We start from the raw sequence: 13927 nt of genomic DNA on the forward strand, positions 1-13927 counted from the left end.
TCTAGCAGAATACTGGCCCTGTGCAATTTCAATCTGTGAATTAAAGTCTTCCTTAATTCCAGGGAAGTCTTTTATATATCTTTGTGTTTTTACTTTGTCTGTTCTATTTTTCCTGGTCCTATCTTCAGTAATATCAGAATTTGATATAGTGATCTCCTTTGTTTCCATATCCATCATCTTTTTTAAAACATCTAGTTAACTTGTTTTCAAATTATTCTCTATATCGTTGACTCTTCTTATCACAGAATATCTTCCCACTTTTTGTTTCTTCTAATGAGATTTTTATTTCTTTTCTTGTTTTGTAAGTCTCCTTCATGTCTTTTGTGAGCTCTGCCAAATGACTTTTAAGCTCATTCAACTCTTCTTTGAATACTGGAAATTCTTTGTATTTGGTTCATTAAAATCCATACTTCCTTTATTATCTTTAGTTTCGTGGTGAATTCTTTGCCCATACTTTCATACCAATGCTTGGCTGAAACTCACTGGTTCAGAGGGAAGCCCACTGTGTAGATGGTGTGTGTGTAGTGATTTAGAATTCACTTCCATCGCTCATCAAAACTTTAATCCCTCAGCCCATCGAACTGATAGTCTTTTACTGACAGCAATAGTGAGTGTCCTTGTTCAGTTCTGCCAATTATGCCTTTCTATTTTCAAACAGAATTCGAAGATGCTTCGGCAGCCTTTCCACTAACATAGACCAAGCCAAACTAAGGTAGCATCATTGGGTCAGTCCCTCAGAAAATTCAGGCTACTCAGAGATTTTGAGTTCAAGAAAGCTGCAAAGACATAAAGCCGTTCTCGGTTTCCTCTCTCAGTTACATCTAATTTTACTATGTTCCCCCGAGTGTTCTCTGTCAGTTGAGGTTTGGGGTTGTGACTGTTTTCTATTACCCTAAAAGAATGGACTTTTATTTGGGTTTTTCATTCTAATTGGTTTCAGTCTTGGAAAGCAGAAAGCAGGGCAAATCTATCTTCTTTAACTTGGAAGTTCTAACAGGTTCTGATAAAATTATTTTTGTTTGCCTATAAAATGCTTCCCCAATATTCTTAGGTTTAATTAGCTAAATTGATCCAGTTATTGTAATAAGATATTTTGGACTTATTAAATGATTTTTTATCCTCTTACATTATAAAATTATTTCTGAATTTGATATAATCTAAAACACTTTAAATTTAATCACCAAGTCCATGATCTGTGTTTTGATGCTGTTATCCATATACTCTTAATTTTATTAGTTTCACTGATATGGAATAATGTTTCAGCAAAATTTAAGTCAAATTATCTGATTTTTGTCTCTTCTTTACTAAGACTTAAACTTTCCTAATTTTGTTTATTCATCTATATTCTTATATATAATTCTTAAATAAGATAAATATTAAAAAACTTATTTAACATCATGTTTAATCTATGCCCTAATAAGTTATAACATACATGCAACTATCATTTTATTAGCATAGTTAGATATAGTATTTCTAATAGAATATAAGTACCTGACAAATAATCCACAGTTTTTTAAAAATATATTTGCTTATTTAAAACAAAAAATGGATATTACACTCGATGCAGGGGTAGGCACTATCCTAATTACACTTTTAATTTAGTCATCAGCATTAAATTAAATGTTAATCCAGTGATCGCAGGAGACAACTCAACTTGCCTTGGAGGCTCATTCAATTATTTGGTGGGAGCCAAGTAACTAATATAAATGTAATACTTCAGGAAACAAGATCGAGAAATCAGCAGAATCAGGATAGTCAGAAAAGAATAAAACAGAGATTGAATAGAATTGAAAAACACACATGACATGATGCAGAATCAGAGGCAAATACACACATACATAAATATAATTAAGGAGTTGTAAGGAACCTGGAGAATGAAGGCAGGATAACAGCAGCTACTAGCAAGACCAGAAATTAAACTAATGACACCAGAATGGACAAACAGTAAATTACCGTATGGTGGAGAGAAAATATAACTGTGTGAATCCAAAGAGGGCAGGGAGTAGCAAATATCTTAAAGAAAGTGACTAGAACAATGGTATACTGAGAGAAATTATTGTCTTAGGTAAGTCAGTTGTTCGTTTACTCATTTACTTAATCTATATTCGGCACTAAACAGATTTTTAACAAGCTTTCAAAATCTGTAGATAGCAAAATCACTACACAAGAATGAATGAAGAAAAATAATAAGGGTGAGAAAAAGATGTAGCCAGTAGGGTATGTTAGTAAACAACATTCAGTCCTATTTATATTCCCAACAGCCAAAGTAAACAGGAAAATGTGATCTGTTACAAGATTTCCAGGGGCCATAAGGAAACCTCCAGCTGCTCACTACGAGCAAGGGTTGAGATTTCAGTAAAATATATTTTATGTGTTTTTAATTAAGAGAACAGACGTGTGATGAAGTAGATGACATTTTCAATGTCATTTCTACAATATATATAATATAAAATTCTGAGTGATGTTATCATAACTTCTTAGTTCCATCTAAATCATAACTGCATAAATATTTCAGAAAAAGCAATTATGCAAATGATCCACAGAAGCCACTCCCAGATGGTCTGGCTTTTCCAAGAGCAAAATTTAGAATATCCAGAGAATATTACACACTTTAGATAATCCTCAATAAATAAGCCTTAATAAATAATTTCACAACAAATAAACCATGCATGAGAGTCTTCCATAACAGTCATTATTTACTCAGAGATAACTTAACCAATAATTTCTGCCTAGAAAATATAGTCAATTAATTACATAATTTCTAAAGTAGGCAACTCATGATTAAATATTATCTACTTACCTTAATTTCTGATGGTTCCCCTTTCATCTCTGGGGAGAGTTATTCTATTTTATAAAATGTAAAAGAAAATTATTTTTAGGTATAGCTCCCTGGGTAGTTGTTTAGATTGTGTTTACAAGGCAATTTTGAAAATGCTATAAACTTGGAGAGATTACAAATATGTCTTATTTTCAGTAAAATTAGTATTTAAATTTAAAAAATCCCAGAACTCCAGCTTCAAAGTAAGTTTTTTTTCCCCATTACAGTTACAAACAGCACTATTGACCTAAAGAAGCAGTATCATCTCACAGAGAATCGCTCATGCTCTAGATTTTGACAAGAAAATTGAATTTGACTCTAGTAGTATAATGCCTAAACATGAGCAAATAGAAATAATGCCAGGAAACCCACAAAGTTTAAATGCCTTAAAGTAGAAAATGTTACACTTGGGAGTAGCACATACTAGGCTATGAGCATATGAATTCCAGCGTTTAGTACAACATGTCTGAAGTACTCTCTAGCCCATGGTGTTGACAGAGACATGTAATAAAATGTTACCTCACATCAGCAGCTCTCCCCGTCTTGTTCATACAGGTAACCTCTCTGGTCTGATATCCAATCTGGATGTCCCAATATTTGTTCTCTTGTCGATTCTGTCTGTTTCTATTTCTCTTCTTCTTAATAAGTTCATGGGCCTCTGGATCCTTCACCCCTTTTCCTCGGTCCTTTTCCCTGTCTTTATTCTTCCCACGTCTCCTTGCTTGTCTTACTTGTCTTAAGTGGGGCATTGAGCATGTGCTCCAGGGCCCCACATGCAGGCTATACATGCTCTCTTCAGCTTCACATGGACTGGACTGGCACACCTGAAACTCTGTCAGGTTTGGACAGCCAGAGCCTCCAAACTGTGGGGGTGCCACCACATGCCGGGTCCGGTGCTGGAGCCCATTGCCACAAGTCTTGGAGCACTCTGACCAGGCAGAAAACTCAGACACAATGCAATCCTGCTGGCAGGGGATGAGGCAGGCCTGCTCCAGGAGAGGCTTGGGCTCGAAGTACTCACAAATGATATCCTCCGCAGGAATGTCTTTCTCTTTCTGGATACACGTTATTTCTCTCACTTGAATGCCTTCTTCCCCCTTAATGCACTCAAGGGGTTTCTCCAGGCTTTTTGAAATCACGGGCTGACATTGATTCCATGGTCCCAGTCTCCAGTCGTACAACTCTTTATGCCAGTCACAAACTTTGAAACAATTTTGCTGGTTATTGGGTCTCTCAGCCTGCTTACAGTTTGTATGTAATGTTGTCCATCCTTCCACATGAGCACACCACACAGCCCGGGTCTGAATACCTCCTGGGCCACATTCATCTCCCATGCATCGGCCCCATGGACCTAAAAGCGACACAAGAGTTAACAATGCTACTAGAAGAAAACTACGAGTCACTTTACATTCCAGAAAGACACTTTAAGATCTAGTACATTAACTTCTCTGAAGTGTTATAAAGTAGGTCTCTGTACATGACAGTTAGAAAGTAATGATCTGCACTCAGTAATACAAAAAAGGGAACTATGTCACTGAGTCTATATAAGGTAACTGCTGGGACAATTTCACTCTGGGTCCCTTTGGGATTATTAAAAGCTTGCTTTTGTTCATTTCCTTAATTTTAGGTTGTTAGAGAATTCATGATCATAAAGGACATCAGAAATTAGACACAATGAAAATCCATTACTCCTACCTCATAACCATCAAACCCATTTCAATAACTGGCCAAGAAAATGGACCCATGTAAAGAATTTGGTCTCCTGTAGGCTGTTCTTTTCCTCAGCAATTAACTTTTGTAGAACATGCTCCCTTCTGCCTCATTTTCTATTGCTATAAAGTATGACTGTAAGAGTCCAATAATTGTATATGTGTGTGCTGATAGAAGTGTTTACTTTCTGATAACCAAACCTGGAAAGTAATCACATTCTGCTTTTAAATTTACTCCTCCTCTCCCCCCAGCCGAATTCATTTTTTCTCATCTCCCCAGTAAAGTATGAAAATGGATAAGATAATTTAAATTTAACTAAAAGACTTTTGCAATTTTCTGAATATTGAAGAGTTATTTGAAGTTTTACCAATTTATTCATTTCCTATACATGACTATTTGGTACTATAGAGCTGGGATACTTAAGTGAGTGGCTTTAGTATGAAATGTGGGCCTTTTACCTTCAAATCCTTCTTAGCATAGAATGAAACTTTCTTATATTTTAATGTATTATGTCTTTTAATGTAGATAATAGAATTTTCAATGCTTTAACAAATCTAAATTTGTTAAATTGAGAATAATATTATTTTGGAATTAAAAAAAACCCATAATATTTATATAATTACATGATTTTCAAAATGTGGTGCATGGAATTTGAGACATTATTTGATGTAGCCTAGAATCATATTCATTACATTGTGTGGTAAGGTGAGGGCCAGCATTTAGGGTTGGGCTCTAGTGTTCCCCAGCCCTAACCCATTGCCCTCATCTCTTGTTGCTGCTTCTGTAAGAAAAATTCCATTATAATATCTATTTCATACATGTTGAGATTATGCATAAGATTTTGTCTGACAAGAGGCTTCTGTTGCTGAAAAGTAAAAATCATTGAACCAGGCCAACAGATTCACTTTATGGGTGAGAAAAACAGGTGACAAAAAGGGGAAGTGATTTGTCAAGTTCATATCTTGAATGAATAATAAAACCATCCTGGATTTCAGATTCCACTTCTGACTTTTAGTTTTATGATTTATCCTAGATACTAGAGCTTGAGACTTAGATACTCCTATACAGAATGATTAAACTACAAAGAACAAAATATGAAGAATGTGTTTATATTTAACATTTAATTTTGTTTAACTAAGAAGATGTTTACAATTTGATAATGTTAACATCATTACAAATGAAATAATGGAACTGTAAATAGAAAAGAGATTGAGAATATTTTGCTAACTAATCACTACTGCATGAAAATATTTGGCATACCCATTTCATTACCTTATGAAGTTTATATGTGAAGAGTTATAAGAGAGTTAAAATACATTTAGGAAAACAGTTTTCCCAGAGTGCTGATTTCAGAATTTTATAAGATAAGAAAGTTGATAAGTTTGTTACATCTGTCCACGTGAAATACCTGATGATATTTTAATCTTATTCTTAATTTGTCAAAGGAAAATGTACATTCATAAATCTGTTGATGCTTCCTTATAGATTTTGTAAATATTCAGTTTGGGAATCATAGAACCTAGGACTCTTCTCAGTAAGGGAACATAGTAATATGTATAAATTTTAGAATTAATTTCACACATATTTTTGGTAATTATTCCTTTTCCCCACTGCGCCTGAACAAAACAGTAATTCTCATTTCTCACCCTAAGCACAATATATAAATAAATGTTTATGTTGGACCATCAAGTTAGGAGTAAGCTATATAACATTACATCTAAATTTCAAAATATAAGTGTCTTGCATAAACTCAGAGTCTAAATCCCAGACATAATTCAGGAGAACTTATTATTTTATTGTTTTCCAAACTTTGCTATTAACAATAAAGTTAGACCAATGAGTCAGACTGGGACTATTAAAAAGTTAGTCTTTTCTCCTCAAAGGAAAAACAAGCATATAGAAAATTATAAATTTGGCACTTAAAAATAGTTAATTGTATTTTTTGGTACATTGTATTATTATTAATGAGTATACTTTAATTGATTAAAATTAGTATTTTATTACATAAATCCGAATATACACAATGTGAATTGACTTCAAGTCTGCATGTTATTGCTGAATAAGGAAAACACACGTACCAAAAACAAAACCCCCAAACTATGAACCAGAACTATACAATACTAGCTAGCTATTAAATTTGAAAATTATCCTAGTTGAGAACCGGTAAAGATATTACACTTTTATAAACCAATTTAGCAAAAACTCCAGGCTTACTTTTAAGTTTATTCAAAAATAAAAGTGAATGATGGTTCCTTTGAAAATGACTCATGGTTTGCTGACAGCAAATCAGGGAGAGTTCTGTTCTTGCTCTCAGAACAGGCCGCATGTTTTTCACATCATGCTTATCACAATTTCAATTAGTTTACTGAATAACTGTTTGCCAAATATCTGTTTATGGCCCCTTCAGGACACAACTTTGCCTATCTTCTGCAATATTTGGTTTGATCATATCTTTTAATTTTTAATGAACTTCCTCAATAATTTTGTTCAGAAACATTTAGTTTTGTAGATCTTAGTATCCAAGACATTACATTGTTGATGTCAATCTCAACAGAAAGGAATTGAATTCAAGAAGACTCCTACACTATTTTATATAAACTGATAGTGAGCAAGCAATTCTAAAATTTACTTAGATAACTAGGAAAAGTATACATTCTAAATACAAATACAATTCAAATTCCTTTCCGAAAATATTATCATAGATTCCTATTAACCAGCTATCCACAGACAACACTGTTGGGTTTATTTTATTCCCAGTACATTTACATTGAGAACAAGAAGATTGGATTTCCTGAGAAAATTCTATGGAGAGCTATAAAAATACCAACTAGGCTAAAGAAAGATAAAATGTATGAGGCACTAGGCAAAGTAGAGGTGGAAAAATAATCACAAGTGAACATAAAGAAAACTCATTCACTTTGCAAGTTTTCACTGCTGTCTTATCTTTTCATTGCACCTTAGGCATTATACATGTGTCCAATTAACAGACCTCTTGAAAAATCAGATCTTTACTGCGGTACACCCGATGAAGGGCTGTCTACTTCTTTCCTCTAAGCGGTCTTAAAATAATCACACATTGAACAGAAAGGGACCATATCTAGAATTGCTCTTGACAGCTAAGAATTGTTAGCCCAATTAGCCACCATGTTTCAAGCAGTATAAATGTTTCAAAGGGCAATTTTGAAAGCATAATATGCAAACTCTATCAAACATGAAGTCCTCTCCCAAGTACAGTATATGACTGTGATACTGAACTCATAGGCCTACATAAATGTTAAATTGTAGCCCCACGTCTTATATTATAAAGAGTTGGAAGTTGTGATATTGGCAAGGTGGCATATGAGTGGGCATGCGTGCACGCGTGCGTGCGTGCGTGCGTGTGTATGTGTGTGTGTAGATATGTTTCCATTTTAACAAGAACAGAAAGAATTTCCATTGGTTTGAAACTTGCTTCATTTATTATTCTTGTTCATGATTACATGAAGGGAACTTGCAATCTAATTGTGCAAAACAAAGCTTTCTACTTAAGGCCTTGGATAATATCCCTTTCTGAATAAAAATGCATTCCTGCATACAGATTTGCAAGATTGTGTTTATTCAGTATTGTGCAAAACTCTTTTAGGATGTGAGTCAATAAATATATGTAGAACACTTAGCTTGACAGATTTTATGTAAATCAAGAAAGAAATACTGGATGTCTTATTCTAATAAAAAGAAGTTAAAGCAACTGTTTACATGTCCAAAATATTTATGTAATTGATAAGCTCACAACAGAGATATTTTCACTTGGAGTTGATGCAAGATCATGGAAAATTGTTACAGTGATTTTAAGTAAGGACTACTTGGCTTAGTTTTCCACAAGCTAATGTTTTAAATATAATTCTTAACTAACTTTCCAAAAATGTTGATTAAAAATGATTTTCTTTATTCCTGTTAAAGAGGGTTTTATAACATGTCATTTAAAACTCTTTATTTAAGTCTACAAAAGACAACCTTTTAAATTTAAAATTAGTATTTTGACCAGCCATATTCAACAATGACTTCTACTACATTTTTTTATATGCCAAGGTCACAAGAACAATATAAGCTTGAGTCTATAAAAGGCCACATTACTGACAGGTGGCTAGCAACTGTTCCAAATGGCCTTATAAAAGATAAACACTATAAAAGAAGCATGAAAAAATTATGCAAACTACTTTCTGTCCTTGTTTGTTATAAAACTCTCAAATGATTCAGTTTCTTGTTAGACTACACATGATTGCATTCTTCAGATGAGATAGTGTATCTTCTCTCCTGGATTTGTTTAGGTAATAGCATGTTCTAGTTTGCTAAGATCAAGGAGTGCACAAACAGTTCAGTAACATACTAAATTCTGTCTCTTGATTGCTACACAGGATCCTATTTTAAAATTCACAATTAACAGAATCCTAAAAAAATGTATTTGTTTTTACTCAAGCAAATCAGTGTAGAAAAAATTAGAGATTACTGCTAATAAAGAGGAAAGAAAATTCCTCGTAAATCTCATAAACTAGAGGTAAGCAGTCTTCATATTTTGCTGTCATTCCCTTTTACTGGGCAATTAAAATACATGTTTATGTAAATTCGGGACTGAGCTATAAATTGTTTTATAATCTGCTTTTTTTACTTCACAATATGCTATTAATATTTCCATTTCAATAGATGTGGGTGTAGGGTGGCTTAAACACACACACACACACACACACACACACACACACACACACACAGACTTACTAGACCTACCAAACCTACTAGACAGTTACTTAACTCATTTGTTCTTCATGCTTACACAATTATATCTATATCATGTTTGCATAGTTTGTTATATCAGTTTACCATGATTTATCTAATTAAAATTCTATTTGTGAAAATTTAGGACTTTTTTATTATTTACATTCTAAAGAATGCTACAATGAAAAACCATCGTTGTATATTGGTCAAGTAGTTTAGTCAAACATTTTGCAAATTTTCAAGCTTTTGATACAGGTAGTATTATAAAAATGCCCACCTAAATGTACCAGTTTGCCTTTCCACCAGCATTTTATTGGTATAAATATTTTCCTCATATCCACAAATTTTATGTGCTTATTTCCTCAGAGGTTTCATCCTTTGACTTTTTGACTGTGAGGATAGCCTTTATTCCTTTAAATCCACTATTTTGTGAAAGACTGCAAAACTTCTGGAGAATTCATAATATTCTTTTTTTCAGCACCAAAACATAATTTGGGCTATTTTGTACTCATTTGGTTATTTAAGAGGATTTTTACTCTGGACAGAAGCAAGCTTGTGTACTTAAATATTTGTCTTGACATAATCCCATAGATTATTTGAGTGCCTGGCATACTGTGCCATTCAATGTCAACAAATTAATTATAAATATGCTCTCTGGGATTCCCCTTTGTATAGCAAAAATAAATAAATAAATAATAAAAGCTGAATATTTATTGACCTAAAATAGTTTTAAATTTCTTTCTAAAGAAAAATCAGAGGGGAACTCACAGCTTTTTGATTTGAGTTTTAATTTAATTTTATTTAATTTTAATTTAAAATAGAATTCTCAACTGGCAAATCACTTTGGTGGATAAGGAAGAACACTGTGAAGTCAAGCTGAGCTTTCATCTTCAATAAGTAATTAAACTTTAAAAGAAATTATGTTAAGAATATCAAATTAAATGTACAAAATTAGGACAAGCTCTTGAAATCTGATGAGACAATGAATGAGGAATCAGCGACTATGAGAGCTGATTTTACAGTTGCCAGATATAGTAACCTATTTTCAGGCTCTATCATGTTTGATCTCTTTTAAGAAAATTACTTAATGTCTTTGGATCCTGGTTTCCCTCATTTGTAAAATATAATGTAAAACATGTCATTAACTTCCATCGTCTTAAGTACTACCTGAACCATAAGCTAAGTATCAATATTATGAGGTGGGGGCGGGGTACAAAAAAATTAGTTTCCTTCCACCTTCTAAGTTATTTAAACTGGGTTAATAATCACATTAACATGAGACAGATTGACATTGGAAAATGTCCCAAATCTTTAACAGATGTACATTTGAAGGTGCTATAAGAAATGAGACCAAAGACTCATTGGGTGGTTGAGGTTTATATGTCATTTCAGACAAATGAAAAGGAGCATGGGGGTCAAGGATTTCAAAGGCAAAGTAGGTAATCCACAAGTATATGAGAAATCGCAAACATATAGTAAACAAATTCTTGCTGGGCAACCCAGGAACACTGGGATAAAGAGGGGAATCTAGCAAACAGATTTTTGCTTGGATCCTCCCTGTCTGCACTGTGCTAAGGTGAATATGTTAAGGTGAATACGCTAAGAGAAACATGCTAAGGTTCCTTTCCTGAAGTACACACTATGTACTAGAACACAATAGTAAGCCAGGATCTGGTGATCTGGTGATCTGGGGTGTGTGTGTGTGTGTGTGTGCGCACGTATGAGAGAGAGAGAGAGAGAGAGAGAGAGAGAGAGAGAGAGAGAGAGAGAGAGAGAGAGAGAGAGAGAGAGAGAGAGAGAGAGAGAGAGAGAGAGAGAGAGAGAGAGAGAGATGCTTTTTCTTTTCCCCTAAAGGCGAGTAATTACCTTATCTGCTGCAGATAGTATGGCCTTACTTCTAAACCCTAGGTGTCTATGCTGCCACTCTCCTATTAGAGATAGTCAGAGATTACACAGAGCCATTTTATCTACCAGAATCTGTCTAATAACATCAGATCTTCTGAGCCGTTATGACCTGGGTAGTTTAGCAGCTTGTACCACAGCCTCGACCTGCTGCAGAGGTCTCTACTGCAGAATCCATTCATAACTTATGGTCTTACAAATCAACCAATAAATAAACTGAGGCAATATTCCCAAGTGTGACAGATGCTGCCTTTAAAATGCAGGGAGCCTACGGTACCCAGTCTCCAAGATATCCCTAATGGTCCTTGATTCTTGATATTCCTTTCTACGGTTCCTTCTTATACTGAATAGAGTTGACCTGTGACACCACTAGGATATTGTAGAAATATTGCTGTAAAACATATAAGTCTAGGTCAAAAAGATATCATCATACCTTCTGACTTGCCTTGGTTAATTCATTCTGGAAGAAAGTAGCTGTGATGTCATAAGGACACTCAAGCAGCCTTTTGAAAAATTACTGGGACCTTTTGCCAACAGCCATGTGAGTGACCCATGATCTCCTAGAAGCAGATCCTTCAAGCTTTGAGATGACTACAGGCATGGCCAATGTCTTGACCATGGCTTCGTAAGATACCCTGAGTCAGAGCTACCCAGCTAAGCTGCTTCTAAATTTGTGACACAAGAAAATGTGAGATAAACATTTCTTGGTTACAATTTGCTAAATTTTTAGGCGATTTGTTTTGAGGCAATAGATACCTACCACAGAAGATGGTATCAGGTACATACCATATGCTGGCATAATCATAAGTCTAAAATATGCGAGTGGCATACCTGAACTGCACAGGAGGCAGAAGCTAGAAGGACAGTGAGAGAAGTGTTAGTAGAAGCCAAAGGTGTTTTGAAAAGACTGTTGGAAGAAGGCTAATGATGGCTGCCAGGAAGGACTTAAAAAGTGAGAATTTTACAGGAAATTTGAGGAGAGGAGATTCTTGTTATACCATGGCAGAAAGTTTAGCAATACTGTCACCTATAGTAATGCGTAAAATAGAAAATACACCTGATGAACTGGATGACTTAACTAAGATCTGGCTTTTCTTATTAGGGTATTTCAAGTATTTGCCACCTCTTACTCACCAAATCCAACTAGCATGTCATGAATACAGGGGCCTAGTGTGGTGTTCTGAGGCAACTGAGGTCACCACCAACTATATTTTGACAAAAGGTAGAAGTGTTAATTTGGTTCCAGGGTGAGGGAGTGAATGTATCTGCTGTGCTTTCTCCATTAAAGTGGAGTTTCTGATCCTTTTTACTAATGGGAATGGATAAAACTACCTTTGCTAGAACAGTATCAAGTGCCATATCAAGTGCCAAACACTGTGCTAATTTGTTCTAGTTGAGATACCACCTCTTTCATAACAGCCACAATTGAACCTAACAGTTGGTTAAGATTTTGAAACGCAGCCTGATGTCATCTTCCATGATCCATTCATTTTATTTTACTTTTTTTCAGGGAAAATACCTGAATGTTATACTGCATCTTTCGAATGTTTGAAGTGACACTTATTTTGGAATTCTTCGGAGGATGTTATGCTAGAGGATAACACAGAATGCTTCACTTCCTATTTACGATTTATCTCAACCTATCAAAAAGTAAAAGTCTTAGTAACTCTTGGTAGTAAGCTACTGTATGTAAGCCTAGTGGATGAGAAAACAAAGCATTTATCCACTTGGCCCCAATCTCCATTGGTCAAGAGTAGTCCCATGATCATTAACTCCCTAACAATTTCAAGTGTGCATGAGCGAGTGCTGAGTGGATTTCTATAGGTGTCTTGCACTCCAGTGTCAGAGAAGCTCTGAGAAAGTGGGCTGCTCAGTCTGGGGTTAAGTTGTAGTCAGTGGCAACTGTGTGAATCTGGTTAAACTTATGCAAAACTGGAAGTCACAGGAGCGACTCAGGTGAAGGAGAAGGCAAGATAATTTGACATGACATACAAGTGTCATCACATGTCTAGTAAAAATGGTGAAGCTTTTTGTTTTTGTTTCTTTTCTTCTAAAAATGCCAAACCAAAGGCATCTATTTCTTTTTATGAACAATATGCCTTTGGAACAAAATTGCTAAAGCTAAAGATGTCTCCATTTTCACACATTTATTTATTCATTCAACAGATACTTAGTGTGAGCCTGCAGTGTGGTGGGTGCTGTAATAGGCAATCAAAATAGATGTGTGTTAAGATAAGAAAACACTACAAAAGGTGGAAATAACCCAAATATCCATCAATGGATGGACGGAAAAACAAAGTATGGTATATACGTATAACTGAATATTATTCAGTTTTTAAAAAAATGAAATTCTGATACATGCTACAACATGGATGAGCCTTGTAAACTTATGCTGAGATAAGTTAGACATGAAAGAAAAATTACTGTATGATTCTCTCCCCCCAACTTTTGAGGTACTTAGAAAGGCCAACGTCATAGAAACAGAAGTTAAAATGTTACCAGAGGCTGAGGGGAGAAGGGAATAGAAAACTATTGTTTGATAGGTACAGTTGCAGTTTGGGATGATGAAACATTTCTGGAGATGGATACTGGTGATGGCTGCACAACAACGTGAATGAGTTAGTACCACTGGACTGTTCACTTGAAAATGGTAAAATGGCAATTTTATGTGATATATATTTTACTACAATAAAAAATATAGATCTGATAGAATTTTCCTTGTCTTATTGAACAATAAAAAAAAAAGGG

The 13927-nt window shown here is 34.6% G+C and overlaps 1 protein-coding gene across 4 annotated transcripts in view; it reads right to left on the minus strand.

Annotated features, from left to right (window-relative positions):
- The window catches only part of THSD7A (thrombospondin type 1 domain containing 7A), a 603286-nt gene that overhangs the window by 202664 nt on the left and 386695 nt on the right, over window positions 1-13927 (minus strand). For all 4 annotated transcript variants that reach the window (XM_016160722.2, XM_016160721.2, XM_016160720.2 and 1 more), the window contains one exon: window positions 3338-4169. In XM_016160722.2, the coding sequence (XP_016016208.2) occupies window positions 3338-4152 (815 nt within the window). In that variant the 5' untranslated portion in view covers window positions 4153-4169. The remainder of the gene's footprint in view (window positions 1-3337; window positions 4170-13927) is intronic.

The sequence above is a fragment of the Rousettus aegyptiacus genome, unplaced genomic scaffold, assembly GCF_014176215.1.
Source record: "Rousettus aegyptiacus isolate mRouAeg1 unplaced genomic scaffold, mRouAeg1.p scaffold_m13_p_13, whole genome shotgun sequence".
In the NCBI taxonomy this organism is placed as follows: domain Eukaryota; kingdom Metazoa; phylum Chordata; class Mammalia; order Chiroptera; family Pteropodidae; genus Rousettus; species Rousettus aegyptiacus.